This window comes from Euwallacea fornicatus, chromosome 18 (assembly GCF_040115645.1).
Source record: "Euwallacea fornicatus isolate EFF26 chromosome 18, ASM4011564v1, whole genome shotgun sequence".
Taxonomy (NCBI): Eukaryota; Metazoa; Arthropoda; class Insecta; order Coleoptera; family Curculionidae; genus Euwallacea; species Euwallacea fornicatus.
The window spans coordinates 983,963-1,000,336 of record NC_089558.1 but is presented as its reverse complement, the minus strand read 5'-3'; the positions used below and the strand labels follow the sequence as shown (position 1 = coordinate 1,000,336).

Sequence of the window (16,374 nt, the reverse complement as noted above, 5' to 3'; positions counted from 1 at the left end):
CTTCTGTCCGGGCAGTGGACGTTCGTCCTGTTTGTTCGACGTTTGCCACAGAACCTGTGATCTCAAACTTCCGGATCTATTCACTAACTGGTGGTTCGTTCGCAGGGGCATTACGTTCTAGCAACTCACGAACGGTTGCCGTAGAATTTTCATTGTTTCCGTAATAACTTTTTATCAGTTAAATACGTCGGTCAGTTGGTATTTGCTCCGTGGGGGAAAACGCTATCAGCTTAGTAATCAGAATGATGACAGATAACGAAAATGATAGAACCTCGGCAACCGTTAGTAATATAATGATATAATTTTTCATACTTAAACGGGAGATGTTGTGTGCTTGTAAAAAAATAAATTCGACTTTCATCAAAACCCATGCTTTATAGCATTTTAAAATTCGTCCCTACTTTTTGGGACACCCTTTATTTACTGGTAGAAATACCTATCCTATCATTAAATTAAGTGTTTTGCGCCGTCCGTGTCCACCCTGCAGTATCAACGTATTAGATTCAATTATGTTTCACCTAATCTTATATATGTGTTTGAAATCATCTATGTCCCCTCAGAAATTGTCCCTGATGAAAGGCGTTTTCCCCATGTTTCCTATCCATTTAAGTTCCAACGTCTGAAACTAAGGTCTTTGTCCGCCGAGTTTATTTTTCATGCATGTTTGTTGCCATGCTTCTATAACTCTTAGCCCTTTGCGTCTTTATCTAGAATTACTCGTAAATAACTGTCGCCTATACTACAAACGGAATGTTGTTAGAAGAGCCGGTGACCCTAGAAGACCCAGCTCTCTGCGGGATCTCGGACACGTGTTCTCTTAGACACCATTCACAAATTATATAGTTTCTTGGTTGTTTGTGATGAGGCCCCAAATAGGGATGAAGGGGTCAGCGACACGGGCCGGAACATTCATGTCCTATAATCTCCCTTATTTAATAAAAACTTATTCTTGAACAGAAAAATAAAGTACGGAATTAATATTGTGATTTTTTATTATTAATATTATACAACTAAGATCGCGCCGATTACACAATATGTGTAGGGCACGTCTTCCGGCGTCAAATGCAAAATTTCGAGGTAATATACATTACATTAATACGTACAATAGAAAAATCGACGAAGCTTTGCAACGACGCCACACGTTTCAATGTTTCACGTTGAATTTTAAAAAATACATTAACTTTACAAAATTTCCCGACAAAGTGCCTTTACTAAACAGTTTGCTGGAAAACTGGGCTGGGGAACCAAATCTAGCCAGAAAGTTTACGAAAAACAAAGCCTCACAAATATAAATTAAGGAAAATATACTATTACTACATCCTCTAACAAACAACAGAAATTTAACGTTATCGCAAACCATATCATTTCAAAATTAAAAAAACAATTTTGTACAGAGTAGATATGAGGTCTATATTAGTTAAGAATAGAGAAACGCAATGTACTTTATGCTTTCGCGGTGTGTTTACAAAGCACTGGCATATCTGGAACAATACATTCCAAAAATTAAATGGACCCTCCTGGAAGATCCAACAAAATTTCAACCATCTTTAAGATATAGTAAGAAAAATGCTAAGCGTAGACTTTGTAAGTAATGAACTTAAATAAAAGTATACACTAAAACGCTCCAGGCATTCCACAGACACACTTGAGATAAAAAAAAATTGTGAGAGATTAGTTGATTCGCATTCATTATGATTTTCAAGAGTAATGCTAATTTCATGCAATGCAAAGGTAGGTAGTAGATGAACAGGATAAGATTTTTAAAATTGAGCATTTTACTTCAAGGAGACAACATTTTTTAGAAATATGTTTTCACTGTGCCGATGTATCACATCCCAGGTATCGTTAACGACAATCCTAATTAATAGATGCCTATTAAGAGATTTGCTTTTAATTCGATCTAACGTAAGATTTTTCCCTCTTCTTGTTGCAAGGTGCTCAACTTTGCCCTGTACGAATTGACCTTATCCAAAATTTCTCTTATAGCTGACTAGACCCAACTAACATCCACTTTTCCCATTAAACACGAAACGTAATCGAAACCCAACCAACATTCACCACCAAGGCAGAGCTGTTGAATTATGGCTAAAACTTGGTTCATCAACTCGACCTAAATAAATCTTGACGTCCACGAGAAATGTTTTACTACCACAATAACACCAACCTGACTCAAACAAATACCTTATATGCGCGCTCGTAAAACACGGTGGTGACAATTTCATTGGGATCTCTGAAAGGGTGAGTTGCAAGATCAGTTAAATTGGGAAAAAGACTGCGTATATTAATGCTCATTAAAAACCCAGCTTATCTGTCATGGTTTCTGAAATGTCTTAAAGTGATGTCATGCGAAAACTGTGAATCTAACCAAAGCCATGATTCAGCAACCCGACCTAGAACGTCATTTTTTCGAGTTAAGCGCCAAATAAGTTAATCTAAACACCAATAATAAAAATCAAAAAAATATAATAATTATGTACATTCAAAACGCACTGCCCAGACTGGCATCCAGTAATTCAATTAATTTCATTGAAACTTACAAAAGAGAACTACTTAATAGTAATAAAAAAACGAGTTAAAAACGAAAATGATTATATTAGGATTTGAAGGGTGGCGTGTGCGATAGAGCGCAACACAAAAAGTTGGAAATCAAGTCCTCTGTTTGGTTAGGAGTTGCCACGATAGCACGTTCCATAATATAGTTTTTCTGATCCGGGGAGTGATTGGTAAAAACTGGAAATTTCTGAGATTTTGCTAGAAATCTTACTAACTGCAAGAGGAAATCAATAAAATCGAATTTGAACCAGTCACCCCACCCCCTCCCCCCCCCCTTCCGCCTGACACAACAACACTATTGTACACGATCGCCTCACTTTTTAGTCAAACTGAGCGCCTGCGCGAGTTTAAGTCTGTCTCATTCCCGCGTCTCGGCCAAATTCTCCTCGCGGGGCTTCGCGCCCCCGAAAATGGCCGCGTTACGCGACGTCTGCGCCAAACTGTTGACCGGGTCAGTCACAGTGCGTGGCAGCAATTTGAGTCGCGGTCTGCCCGACGTATCTATAATTTCCATGGATATACAGAAATTCGCAAATTTAGTTGTCAAAACTTACCTGGAGCTGCAGTTGGTAAGTCGTCAAATTTTCTATCGGGGCCACCGCCTCCTCGTCTGCCCCCTGGGCCTGGAGGACCTCCAAAAGAGCCTTGTCCAGGCCTCGGGCCGAGGCCTGGCTTAGGACCTCCACCCCATTGTCCTTCTTCACCTGTGAAGTTACCATAGTTTCCTCGATTACCGCCACGAGGATCCTATATACAGGAATACATATGCATAGAAAATTGTGGAACGTTATTACATTGAAGAGACAAACCGGAAAGTTTCCAGGGCCCCTGGGAGGCCCTCTTCGGTCGAAATCTCCATCGTTGAAACCGTGTGGCGGCCTATCATTTCGGAAACCGCCACTACGTCCTCGATTAGCGCCTCCTCGGCCACCTCTGTCGAATCCACCGCCCCTGTCATTTCTTTTACCTTAAAAATAAAGACTTTTCATAAAAACAAGAAGACACCTAGTTGAATATGAAACACATCAGGTTAAAAATACAAATTTTTACTTGATTACTATTGTATTTATTTACTGTTACACTATACAAATAAAGTAAATGAATTATGCATACCCTCAGCGACATCAACTTTCACGACGCACCCTTCGACTTCAATGTCCCCATTCATGGAAATTGCATTTTCCAAATCAGTTAGAGAGTCAAATTCGACATAGCAAAAACCCTTGAATCTATCGGTGTCCTTGTCTTTAACCAAACGGATATTTTTGACGTTGAAATCTTTGAATATAGTGTTAATGTCGCCCTGCACGATGCCATTGGGCAAATTTCCGACGTAGGCAGTGTAGGGAGGCTCGGTGGGCAAAGGTTTCTTGCCACCACGGCGACCACCCCCAAAATCTCTGAAGAAGAGAAATAATTAAGAGTTCAGAAGATATAAGCTATGGAAGAAAACTGTACAAGAATTCTGTAAGCCTTTATTTTCAGGTTAACAAGACCAACATCTCTGATAAATTTAATGAAACTAAATAATATGAATACTTATAATGTTGACTGGTTTAAAAGAGTTTTTACCACCCTCTAAAAGATTATATAACTCTATTTCTGAGCTCACATGAAATAACTCAAAATTGTTAATCTAAATTTGAAAAGTACAGAAGAGCTAATAAAATACTCGTGCCTCAAGTCAGCTTTGCAGTGTCATTAGTGGTTTCTTGTAGTGACACTTTGTATGCCAAATTTAAAATAGTGAGAGAATCTTAATCTGCTCATTGTTTGAGCCTTATGAAAATCTATATAGCATCGCCATTGTCAGGCCTCTATTTATAACTCACAGACCGACAAAACTTTATTCTCACATAGCCCTGATAAAACATCCAGAGGAATGAAGATAGCTAAAATGCTCTTGCGATAAAGATCAAGATATAGTACTAATGGCCTTGCAGAATTGGCCCATAACTATGTGCTCTTGTAGTAAATAAACCTGCATAATTTCAAAGGGACAAAATTCTACTTTAGTCTCAAGGACGTTCTTATCACTATCTTTTAGGAACTTGATTGACTTAAAAATCTTTTAATTTGATAGACAAATTGTCGCTAAAATTACTCTAGGAATAACTGATGCAAAATAATAATACTATTATTAAAACATGTAGGCCTAGGCCCTATTGCTACCCATCAGAAATTTGAGATGAGGTTGGGTTCATCTCCAGATACTTTAAGAGTAAACACTTTACATAACTCTCAATTCTATGTTAATGAGTGAAAGGATGTTCATCTGGTAATGTATTCAAGTGCTTCAATACCACATTAGTAATAATTAGGTCCCAAAATGAGCCTTTTTGAAAAAACTAAAGCATGTGCGCCCTTTTGCGTTTGGCAAGGGGAACAGGTGATTTTTACCTTAAAGGCAAAGCATTTACTGTGAGAATTTCTGTGAAGGATTGGGGATCACATGGAGACACTCTGTAGCAAGAGTTTTGAAGGGGCAAATAACGAATTTTATGTTAAAAATCGGTTTTACCTGTTATCCCGGTCGTCGTATCCACTTCTACCGGCCATGTTTTCCACTGAACTAGCGTGTGCGCAAATGGATGACAAGCGACGCTGTAAAAAATGGCCAATATATCATTTCATTATGGGCATCTCACAATTCCATGGGAATTTTTTGACTTTGCTTATGAAAACGCGAACAATTTGATTTAATTTGAAATCTTAGAAAAACGTTTGGGAAAATCCTCGGGAAAATTATTAAAAATACAATTCCCACTTTTCAATTTTGATTGAGTAAAAAAAAAAGAATAGAAGATCGCTTGGGGTTGTTTTCGATTGTTTGGTGGTCAGAGTAACCAGAGTAGTTCAGGCTTGGAGTGATTATTTCTATTTTAATTTCGGATCTAAATTAACTCAGCAATTATTGTAATTATACCCTTAAAAAATAATAGATGTAGGCACTACGAACAGAGAAAATAATAAGAATTTTTGGGTTTTAATTTGGTTCCATTTAAGTTATATTTTCCATTGTCTACTTCGAAATAGTTGCCACTGAAAGTGACATTAACAGCTGTCAATGCTTTAGATGTCAATCAGAAAAATAGGTTATTTTTGTAGTTTTTGCGTATTTTGGAAAATTCTTTTGAATTACTTCCAATTTTTTAAGTTTCAATTAGTCTTTCTCCCGTGAAATTGAACAAAGATTTGAAGTTTCACTTTACCCTGCTCCTCTAAGCGTTTAGTTCATAATTTTATTTAAAAAAAAGTATTTCCATCAGCCCCCCAGTTGAATCAAGGACAAACATCTAAAGTGTTGAAATCAAAGGCAAGTTATTTATAAATTTCTGAGAGTTGTGTGGTCAATACTGATTATAGACGATTTTTGAACTAAATAGAGGAGGTATTTTTAGAGGGAATTTTTGCACTGTCATTCAACAAGTAAAGCAATACTCTTTAGTTCTAGAAAGAATGTCTCTGAAACCGAGACAGGTAGATTTCAATTCCACATGGGGGGCTATTAGAGACACTATCAAAGGTGTCATCACATTAGACCATGTTCCCAGAACTGTGTGGAACGATAGGTTTTGGTAAGTAATATTAGGTTAATTTATTTCTTTGTTCTTGTACAATGTTTAACACTGTTTTATTAAAGCTAAAGTTTTGTTCCAGTGATGTGTACTCGCTATGTGTAGCTCATCCAGAACCTCTGGCTGATAGGCTATATGCAGAAACTAAGCAGTATTTAATAGATCATGTAGCTCAACTACTCAATAAAGTACAGGAAGAAGGAGAGCAAAATCTGGTTAAGAATTACTTTCACTATTGGTCCCAGGTAATTTTTTTTTTTGGATAAAAATTGAAATTAAAGTTTTTTTTTATGTAAAAAGTATTCAGTGGGGAGTCAATATCTCCACAGTTTGTACCTCTATCTCAATCAGCAACACATAAAATCTCAAAAAATGTCTGATGCCGAAATTATCTATGGCAGTGCAGATCCTTCAATTACTGCCCAAGGTGACTAGATCCCTATAAACTCCTGTTTATATTCTTCACACTATTGCATGGTTTTTCAGGGGATCAAATGGAAATTGGTGAATTAGCACTGCAAGTGTGGCAATCTAACATGATTTGGCCTTTAGGTCACAGATTAGTCCAGCTTTTACTTGAAGCCATTGATCTTGATAGGGCTGGACAACCACCAGCTATCCCTCTAGAGGCTGTTAGAGGCACTATATTGAGTTTTGTAGAAGTGCAAGCATATAAAAAAAAATCTCAACTTCAGTTATATGTGGAATTGTTTGAACAGCCATTTTTAATTGCTAGTGGAGAACACTTCAAGCGAAATGCAGCTCTGCTGCTTCAAGAGAAAGATGTCAGTTTGTATATGGAGAAAGTTCGAGGAAAAGTTGATGAGGAATTGTTCAGGGCTAGAAGATTTTTGCATGCCAGTTCCCTTGCAAAAGTAAGTTTGTGAGGGAAAAGGAGACAATTCAAGTACTAATTTTTTTGGTGCTTTTCATTCAAAAATTCTGAAAAAATATATTCTGGAAGGTTTTTAAAATCAATTAGTGGTTGGTTTTGAGTGACATTAAATTTGCAATATATATTAAGGATAACATGATCAATATACTGGAGTATACTTAAACTTTAATTGAAAGATAATTTTTATCAAAATTTTTAAATGATCATTACTCTGTGTGTCTCTGTTAGCATTTAAATGTTTTCAATGGATATTATCTCTTTGGTGAAGGTGCTAGGGCTTCATTACTTTAGTACCTTTGTATTTTTAATAGGATTGATGTTCAGTTGTCTACATAAGAATACTATTTGAATGTCAATAATTTTAATTCTCTTTTCACCCTTCTTAAATATGAGAATAACTTACTCATTTTGTCGATTTGCTAAAAATACTATAAAGTTTGGAAAGATCTAGTGCCTAGTTGTCTCTCTTTCAAATGTAGATCAGTAATCCTCTCTAGAAATTCAAAATTTTGGTTCGGGGTAATTAACTAAATAATTATGAGTTAAGAATACTCAAACAAAAGAACAATAATATATAATTCTATCACTCCAGGCATTAGAAAAAAAAGAATATTCTAATTCAGATTTACAGTCGCTGTTTTTTAGGTGGCACATAGATGTGAACTTCACATGGTCGCCGAGCATCTACAGTTCCTCTATAGTGAATGTCAAAATATGGTCAAATATGAGCAAAAGATGGATCTTTCTAATATGTATGATTTGCTCAAAAGTGTTCCTAATGCTTTAGTCGCGCTGGTTGATACAGTATTTGATCACATTAAGAATCAAGGACTTGCAGTAAGTTATATTGTGCTTGTGTTCAATTAAAGCACCGTTTTTTTGTGCAGGCAATTCACAATCTTCAAGGTGACTCAATTCACATCAATTTTGTTGAAAATCTACTGGCCGTGTATAAAAAGTACAGGGCCCTTATTAAAGAGGTTTTTAAGTCTGATCAGAATTTTATGGGTGCCTTGGACAAGGCCTGCAATTCGGTCATAAATCACAGGTAAATATCCCGAAATTGAGCCTCATTTTGAAACAACATTTAGTACTTCTGTGTAATAACTTATTGAGTTGAAATTTTAGACCTAATGATGGTAGATCCCCCTGCAGAAGCCCTGAATTACTAGCCAAATATTGCGATACGTTATTAAAGAAAAGTAGCAAGGGTATCACTGAATCTGAGGTGACTATAAACTGTTTAAAACGAACGATCTGTTTTCCAAATTTGAAGATCTTTAAGGTCGACGAAAAGCTGTCTGAAAGCATAATCATCTTCAAATACATAGATGATAAGGACGTTTTCCAAAAATTTTACTCACGTTCATTGGCAAAGAGACTGATCCATCAACAGACCCAAAGCATGGATGCTGAAGAGGCCATGATTAATAGACTGAAACAGGCGTGTGGTTATGAATTTACTAGCAAATTGCACAGGATGTTTACAGACATGTCGGTCTCGGCAGATTTAAATAATAAATTTCAGTCATTTACAAAGCAAAAAGACATAGATTTGGGGATCAATTTCGGTATTTATGTATTACAAGCAGGGGCATGGCCGCTGGGGCAAGCGGTAGTTACATCTTTTGCCTTACCTCAGCAACTGGAAAAGAGTGTCCAAATGGTGAGTTATATTGTCAGTAAAAATTATGTTTTTGTAATTTAATTTAATGTTGATATTTTGTTGACACGCACCTTTTAGGATAGATTATGTTTGGCAATTTTTCTCCTACTTAGTCAAATGAAACCATTTGGCAAACAAATATTCCGCGTATACGCCTCAAAGTAAAACTTTTTGTCATTTTTCTTTCCCTCTTTGTTTCTTCCGCAGATTCAAAATGGAGATAAATCTTTTCAAAATTTTGCTATTTCTGAATAAATCTTTTTTAAAAAGAATTTTCATTGAATAAAAATGAAAAAAGTTTGTATACATCGAAACATTAATGTGCAATATTTTTGTCATTTAGTTTGAAACCTTCTATCACGACCGATTTAATGGCCGAAAATTGACCTGGCTGCATCACTTGTGCCAGGCCGAACTTAAGCTAGGTAAAAACAAAATTACACATATGTTTTTTGGCCTGACTATATGGAATCAACTGTCTTTAAGGTCATTTAAAAAAGCCTTACGTAGTAACAGTGCAAACCTTCCAAATGGCCATTCTCCTGCTTTTCGAGAAGACTGACCAACTGTCTTGCAAAGAAATCAGAGAAACTCTGCAGCTCAATTCGGAGCAGTTTAAAAGGCACGCCACTAGTTTAGTCGACTCGAAGCTACTTTTAGCTGATACGGAGGTACAATTTCATCTAATCAAATAATCAATATTGTTCGTCATTTACTAAATTAGGAACTGGACGAGACAGAAACAAACCTGAGATTGAATATGGATTACTCAAATAAGCGAACAAAGTTCCGTATCACTGCCGCCATCCAAAAAGAAACGCCTCATGAAGTGGAGCAAACGATGAACTCTGTGGAGGAAGACCGCAAAATGTACCTGCAAGCAGCTATTGTGAGAATAATGAAATCTCGAAAGGTGCTCAAACATAATTTGTTGATACAAGAGGTGAGTTGGTTGCAGTTATAAGAACTGGTTTTAACTGCTTTTGTTAGGTTTATACGCAGTCTAAAGTGTCCTTTGCTCCAAGTGTGCCCCTCATAAAGAAGTGCATCGAATCACTTATAGATAAACAGTACATCGAGAGGACCCCGCATTCTAGCGAAGAATACAGTTACGTTGCTTAGTTTAAATTGACATTTCGATTTTTTCATTAGTCGTTTTCCCAAAGACGTCAACAGTGTTTTAGTTGAGGTTTCAAATAGATTCACTTTAGATCCTTTTGCTTATAATTTATTTTTTCGGTTTGCATAAAGCGACGTTATGAACAGCCCATTAATAGTAGTTGTAAATTGCGCACTGTAAATATTTATCTAATAAAATGAAAATTATGTAATTATTATAAAATGAATGAAAATGGCGTAATTGTTATATAAATACATCATTTTCATTTTTAGGCGTATTGTTGTATAATTAAGTGTGTTTCTGGGATATTTTAGGTTTAATACAGATGCCGATTTACCGGAAATTTACTACTTTAGCCTTATATTTATAAAATGCAAAAAGGGGGAGCCCCTTGCCATGTCTGACATCCGATTTTAAAGCTAATCGAATAACTCGAATTGTTTTTTTGGAATTTCGTGGGCTCCGTCTTTTTCGAATTACGTATAATTAATAATTGATATCGTTTATTAAATAAATGAAATGTTTTTTATGATGTTTTCTTTGTCATTGGCTGAACTTCAAGATACTTCAAATCCATGAAAACGATTTCTAAAGACGTATTTTAAAAAAAAATGTGTTTCCAGAAAACCAATAACGTACGCAACAGTTTTGCAGTTAAAAAATTATATGCTCCGATTTCAGCCAGCATGGGTTTCGCAGTAGCCAACTAATTATACCTTCTCACATTTTCGTGTTCCTAATACGAAATGTCGAATTTCAGTAAAATGATCTTCCGTTTGTGGAGTATATCCGATAAACCAAGAAGGATCAGGAACTAAATATACCTCCTCGCATTTCTGTGTTCCTGATACCAAACGTCGTGTTTTAGCAAAATGCCACCATCTATAAAAAATTTTGTAAAAATTGTATCCTCCGATTTCAGTGAGATTGGATTCCGCACTACACATATCCCGCAGTTAAAATTCAAATCGCACTTCGACTTTTGGGTTCAAAAAATATTATATACTATACTTTACAAAAATATTATCACCTATTTTTTTTACCATATTTTAAAATATAAACTTCATATTCCTAAATAATTAAAACAAACTCAATTTTATACAATTTTATTACTGGTATCATCTAATTATCTTTTCAGGCAACAAATTTACAATTTTTATCAACTATCTTCAGGTTTAATCAAGCCACGTAGCTCTTCATAAACCCTAAACCACACATTGTTAAACTTCTGTGCTTATCTTTAGCTACAGAATTGAATTAGGAGTGATATTTATTTGGCGATATTACCAACAATTTTTTTTAAATCAAAAGTTGGATTCATATTATTGCTACATCTAACAGAATATTTTAAAAACAAATACAAACTTTAAAATAGGAAACTGTAATAAATATACGGAAATCTGTACCTCAAAATAGGGAAATTTTGCTACTACTTAGTAGATGGCGACACTAACAGAAATTAATCTTAAAAATTAAATATCTAGTTTTACATTAACTCAACGACTAACTTCAATACATTTAACCGAAAACAAGATTAACTGCAAATAAGACTGTACAGGGCGATTTTTTAAATTTGTCACATGAGGATATCTCGAGAATCGTTTAACTATTTAAAATGGAATTATAGGTTATTAATATACTACAATAAGGGGCAATGTGTTTTTTTTATATTAAATTGCTGCCAAAACTAATTGAATAAGCGTAATGATTTTCTATAGCATTGACAATTTTTTTTGTGGTACAACGATTAAGATAAAAATCGTTCTATTTAATTTGTATTGTATTAATATCCTAAAAAATTAGTTTAAATAAGTAAAAGGTTCTCAAGATATACCCTTGTAAGTTTAATTTAATCATCCTCTATAGTAATAATAATAGAATATATATATATATATATATATATATATATATATATAGTTAGTTGGAAATGGCATTCACCAATATAAAAACACTAGATACATTTGTCCTAGACTCTAGAAAATTGAATGAAGCTGAGCAATGCTGGTAAAGTGATGCAACTGGTAACTGGACATTTATTGTACAGATGTTTTTTTAATATGAGATTGGAGCCAGCTCCCGTATATGAAAATTTTTGTCTTTTATACTAAAAACTTTAGGTACTCAGGAAATCCATCAGGCCTCGACAAAACACGATAAAATTACAATTAAACACCCCATTAATACAGTTAATTATTTTTTCAGTTTTTCTTTTGAGCAAATTACTAACACGCCAACGTGCCCATGGGATCCCAAGCAGGCAAAACTATGGGTTCTTGATTGAACACGTCCAACACTTCCTGAGACACGTACTTCTTGTCCACCACCACCTCAAAAGTAAACTCTTTAAACCAGTCAGCGGTCATCAATAAGTAACCTTTTTCTCCTCTTTCTTCGCCCCAGGAATTTTCCACGCGAAGCTTTTCCACTTTACCTGCTTCCTGTAAAAAAAAAACAGTGATTTACTAAAAAAAAGATAAAAAGTTAAGTACCTACGTCTATATGCACAGCAGTAAAGACCATAGCATGGGTCATGGCACTTTCCCCAAAGAGCAAACGATCTCCTTTACTCATGGTGGTTTGAATGTCCACTCCGAACAGTAGTGGAAAATTGTGACTGGGAAATAATATGCATTCACTCAAAAGAAAAAGTAAGATATAAATGTGCAACATGGGTTATGTATTTAGGGCAGAAACGTCAAAAACTTATCGTTTCAGAAAAGTGCTAACGGAGGCGTAATAGACGATTTATCCAGTGAAGTCCGCGAGTAATAATCCCCCTGAACTTTCAAATTCAAGCCACAACATAAAGCACCCTAAAGGCTCTCTATTTTCATAATTTTTACTTTTGAATCCAGTCTTCTTCAGAAACATGTTATTCTAACTCACCAACCGACCGAGTGGTATCCAACGACACAACTCAACAAAAAATAAAACTTACACGTTCAAGTCTTGAATTCCAAGTTTCGGGGCCATGCGTTTGCTCACTTCGCAACCGAACCACACAGCTTCCCCTTCTTTTATACTTTTTGCGGTTAAATCCAGCAGCAGCTCTACCGGCTGATTGTTGTAGATGCATCTTCTGCCTCCCACCATATTACCCAAACAGTCCACGGTATAGGCTTTACCGTAGTCGTTAGTAGATCTAGGATCGGTGACCAGGCAAACCTGGGAACAAAGTCTAAGCAAAAATTTTCAAATGGACGTAACACTACCTTATCGTCAACATTAAACAGGGGTCTAATGTGCTCGTCGTAAAATTCCTTGGGAGTCAAAGGGCCTACGTTATGGAATGCCTTGTTTTTGTCGTAATAGTTCCAAGTGAAGGATTCGTTGGGAATGCCTTATCGAAGAGAGGAAAACAAGAATTAGCTTGTCTTGTAGTGAAATTTAAGCTAGAGCTAACCCAAGCAAATTCCGACAATCCTATAAATGTTGGTCATCTGCTCTTCGATGAGACTTTGCACGTCTCCATCGCTGCCTCCTTTTTGAATTAAGTCTCGAATGGCTTTTGCGTATTCTCGCAGCTGGAGAAAATCATTTAGTAAATACAACGCAAATATTGTACCTCTATTTAAAGCAGGCTTTCGAATTCCAACAAATACTTAGCAGTTAAACGCGAAGTGCTATATTTAGAACTTAAAACGTGCAAATCTCGCAATAATTATCAAGCCACATAAAACTCGTTGACGATTTACAACCGCTATAAATTCTTAATAAAGCAATCGTTTCCATTGTATTTATGAAATCCTTGAGCTAACATGTCTAGTACGCGAACTCACCTTACTCTTTAAAGCTTGATTCATTCTAGCGCTCGCTTCGCAACTAAAAGACTCTGGAAAATTCTTCTTTGGCATTAGACCGTGTTTATTGATTAAGTTTACTATCATGTCCCATTGCCCTCCGTCACAAGTAGGATCCTACAATCGACCATATTAAGGAATTTTTCTATAGTTTATATATTAACTTACGTATAAAAGAAATGATACAAGCCTGCCATCCACAGGCTCATTTCTTCTAGCAGTCTCCACAACGTTATTCAGGAAGAAGTTGCACCGCTCGATTTTGTCCCAGTAGAAGAGGTAACTTTGAGAAAACTCGAAATCCTCCAAATTGAAGTGCTTAATAACGGGTAAACGGATGACATTCAGGGCCGCAAATAACCAGCAACGACCTGAACTTTTCTGATTAGTCATCGGTTTAGCTTCTGCTTCAATCTAAAATTTTTTAAAAATTAAAAAATAGAAAGAGTCATTAAATATTGAGTAATCTGAATTTTCGTTGTTGCATAAATTTTTTTTTAATAGAATAACCATACGTCAAATTGACATCTTTCCACCACAACCTAAACTAAATCATACCACAGCACTACTATTCTGGCAGGAAGAATAAATAAAACCTTGTAAAACTCCTTTTTAATCAGTGGTAGATGTTGTCTCTGTTAAATACCAGTGAAATGGACTTAATACATTTCTCTGAGCACACTCAAAAGGGATCCTTGCATGTAAAGAATATCTGCTCTCCATTGAGAATGTTTTTGGTGTTTATTGATCCTTAGTTGAATTGATAGTACCAAACATTGGCTCTGATATCTAAAGTGAACAGTGATTGTGCACTTTTGAAATCAATTGGTGACGCCTCAGAATTACTCATCATCTTTGGAATCTATTAGGTTTTCTTCATCTTTTCTGAATTCAATTCATAATAAATTGGGACAGTGTTTGGGTGTTTTTTGAGTGAGGAGCAGCATGTCTTCATTATATGAGAAAACACCAATTCAATTTTCTCTTCACCTGTGAGTCAATTAAACAGATTACTTTACGGAATTGGATGGTACCCTCAGGAATGTTCAGCAGAAGTTGTGACAATTATTCAAAGTATGTGAATGTAATTACTGAAGGTGAATCAGATCAGGCAAACCCTCAACACAGGTTCTTTCAGCAGAGTTCATGCTATTGGGCAATAAATGCATATAAGTGGCTATCAGGGCTTTAACAACACCTTCATAGTTCTGTCCAATTCTGGAGAGAAGTGATTTAAAATAAAGTGTTTATTCTTACATGATATTGCTTTGTATTTTTATATCTGTGTGTCACAAAATCAGCTTATGACTTCTCTTCAAGCATTGAACTAGTTTGTTGACAATAAAGATTTCCATTGTAATTTCATGATGGCTCTCTTACTGACACTGCACAATGAAAGCAGTGCAGAGTCCGCAAGTTAAAATCAGAAGAGCAACCAAAGCCCCTTTTGCAATTCCACATGACCTTCCTAATATTGCCAGAGATAGTTTGGAGTCCAAGAACATTCACACATTCTTTCGTTTCAGTGCAATTTTCAAATCTGAATCGAATGGCCACTATTTTACCAAATTTTTCTGTGAATGCTCATTTGAACCTCAAGTAATTAATATTTAATAATTGTTTATTATTAATTTCAGGTTCTCTGCTTAACAAGAAATTAAAGAGATGAGAAAAATTTACCAAATTTATTGAAACAAATCAAAGTAACAGCTTTTTCATTCCCAAAACTACTTCAATGTTCATAAGCGCTTAAAAAGACAATATAATCATATCAATTACTTGTTTACACAGACTTTTCTTGCTAGCTGGATTATTTCACTAATCAAACAATCTACAGATAAGTATACAGCAAATGGAATTGCATACATCTTGAATAAATAAATTCAAGGCTATATTTTCATATAATGCATTTGAGAGAAACACACCACATAAAAAATAATGACTTGAATCTGTATACCTATCAAATTCAAACATCTAAACTCAGGATATGTATATGGGGCTATTTCAGCTTCTCAAGTGACCCCAATAACACTTAAATTCATCTCAACTAGAACATGAAACTGGCCTTACCTTAGTGTTAAATATATGCAGGGTATTCTCAACAACTTTGCGGCTGAGAGCTAATTCAAATGGGTCCTGCTTGGTGCACACATTTTGGGCCAACAGGTTTTTTTCTTCGGCAAGGAAGGCTTTTTTAAATTTATCGAACACTTCTTTGGTCAAGACACCTTTAATGAAAGAACTCGCTTTAGACATGTCCACTTTTAGGTAAATAAGCAAAAACTTGAGAAAAGGAAAAAAGGGTGATTTTGAATATTTCCTGGACTTTCGAAATGTATATTTGACGGTAGGTTGACAGTGACACATGAGGATTTTACATGATTTTTGTTATTTTGTTAATAAAATTTGTTTGAATGACTAATTGGGGCATATTTACCTGATTTTGAAGACATTTTTCTTTACTATTTTACACTAGCGAAAACACCAAAGCGCAGTAATAAGCGAACGTGATAACTCTGTTAAAACTGCACTGAATCTGTCCACTGTCTAATCTATAAACTCTGATAGTTTATGAGATCTGATTTCACTTCTCAAAAATTGAAATTAAGATTTTTTTGCTTAGTCCCAACTTACGTCGCTAGTCTACACAAACCATCTGACTTTGACATTTGTGCTGGACTTATGTTGAGCTAAGTTCGATCTACTCCATCTGCTCTGGAACTTTAGAAATTAGTAGGAAGGTGCTGTGTGTACATAGAAAG

The 16,374-nt window shown here is 35.5% G+C and overlaps 3 protein-coding genes across 7 annotated transcripts; 1 reads left to right on the top strand and 2 right to left on the bottom strand.

The window, feature by feature from the left end:
* Positions 1-974: 974 nt before the first annotated feature.
* On the bottom strand, positions 975-5,373 carry LOC136345025 (eukaryotic translation initiation factor 4H-like). The gene is made up of 5 exons (XM_066293005.1): positions 5,075-5,373; positions 3,667-3,953; positions 3,363-3,520; positions 3,108-3,300; positions 975-3,054 (listed from the first exon to the last, which is right to left on the bottom strand). The coding sequence occupies exons 1-5, from the start codon at positions 5,110-5,112 to the stop codon at positions 2,912-2,914; spliced, it is 819 nt and encodes a 272-aa protein (XP_066149102.1). The 5' UTR covers positions 5,113-5,373; the 3' UTR covers positions 975-2,911.
* A 241-nt stretch (positions 5,374-5,614) lies between these two features.
* On the top strand, positions 5,615-10,341 carry Cul2 (cullin 2). 4 transcript variants are annotated; one of them, XM_066292961.1, is made up of 13 exons: positions 5,615-5,869; positions 6,002-6,131; positions 6,214-6,376; positions 6,432-6,558; positions 6,618-7,006; positions 7,672-7,863; positions 7,914-8,074; positions 8,155-8,254; positions 8,312-8,692; positions 9,036-9,117; positions 9,179-9,363; positions 9,417-9,635; positions 9,683-10,341. In XM_066292961.1, the coding sequence occupies exons 2-13, from the start codon at positions 6,013-6,015 to the stop codon at positions 9,812-9,814; spliced, it is 2,250 nt and encodes a 749-aa protein (XP_066149058.1). In that variant the 5' UTR covers positions 5,615-5,869; positions 6,002-6,012; the 3' UTR covers positions 9,815-10,341. The 4 variants fall into 4 exon arrangements, with proteins under 4 accessions (XP_066149058.1, XP_066149057.1, XP_066149059.1 ...); XM_066292960.1 differs by having other exon boundaries at positions 5,955-6,131; XM_066292962.1 differs by having other exon boundaries at positions 5,615-5,944.
* A 561-nt stretch (positions 10,342-10,902) lies between these two features.
* LOC136344817 (bleomycin hydrolase) lies at positions 10,903-16,240 on the bottom strand. 2 transcript variants are annotated; one of them, XM_066292617.1, is made up of 9 exons: positions 16,050-16,240; positions 15,683-15,840; positions 13,781-14,026; positions 13,592-13,729; positions 13,216-13,336; positions 13,025-13,152; positions 12,751-12,977; positions 12,306-12,426; positions 10,903-12,250 (listed from the first exon to the last, which is right to left on the bottom strand). In XM_066292617.1, the coding sequence occupies exons 1-9, from the start codon at positions 16,063-16,065 to the stop codon at positions 12,035-12,037; spliced, it is 1,371 nt and encodes a 456-aa protein (XP_066148714.1). In that variant the 5' UTR covers positions 16,066-16,240; the 3' UTR covers positions 10,903-12,034. The 2 variants fall into 2 exon arrangements, with proteins under 2 accessions (XP_066148714.1, XP_066148712.1); XM_066292615.1 differs by lacking the exon at positions 16,050-16,240 and having other exon boundaries at positions 15,683-15,949.
* Between the last annotated feature and the right edge of the window lie 134 nt (positions 16,241-16,374).

What these genes read in the sequence shown, in the direction of transcription:
- LOC136345025 (XM_066293005.1), bottom strand. Translation starts at nt 5,112, where the DNA reads ATGGCCGGTAGAAGTGGATACGACGACCGGGATAACAG. An exon ending in TACGACGACCGGGATAACAG is followed by an intron (nt 3,954 to 5,074) that starts GTAAAACCGATT and finishes TCTCTTCTTCAG; the next exon opens with AGATTTTGGGGGTGGTCGCC. An exon ending in GAAAGTTGATGTCGCTGAGG is followed by an intron (nt 3,521 to 3,666) that starts GTATGCATAATT and finishes TTTATTTTTAAG; the next exon opens with GTAAAAGAAATGACAGGGGC.
- Cul2 (XM_066292961.1), top strand. Translation starts at nt 6,013, where the DNA reads ATGTCTCTGAAACCGAGACAGGTAGATTTCAATTCCACATGGGGGGCT. An exon ending in TCCTTCAATTACTGCCCAAG is followed by an intron (nt 6,559 to 6,617) that starts GTGACTAGATCC and finishes ATGGTTTTTCAG; the next exon opens with GGGATCAAATGGAAATTGGT. An exon ending in ATAATTTGTTGATACAAGAG is followed by an intron (nt 9,636 to 9,682) that starts GTGAGTTGGTTG and finishes TGCTTTTGTTAG; the next exon opens with GTTTATACGCAGTCTAAAGT.
- LOC136344817 (XM_066292615.1), bottom strand. Translation starts at nt 15,868, where the DNA reads ATGTCTAAAGCGAGTTCTTTCATTAAAGGTGTCTTGACCAAAGAAGTG. An exon ending in GATTGTCGGAATTTGCTTGG is followed by an intron (nt 13,153 to 13,215) that starts GTTAGCTCTAGC and finishes CTCTTCGATAAG; the next exon opens with GCATTCCCAACGAATCCTTC. An exon ending in GGAATTCAAGACTTGAACGT is followed by an intron (nt 12,427 to 12,750) that starts GTAAGTTTTATT and finishes ATTATTTCCCAG; the next exon opens with TCACAATTTTCCACTACTGT.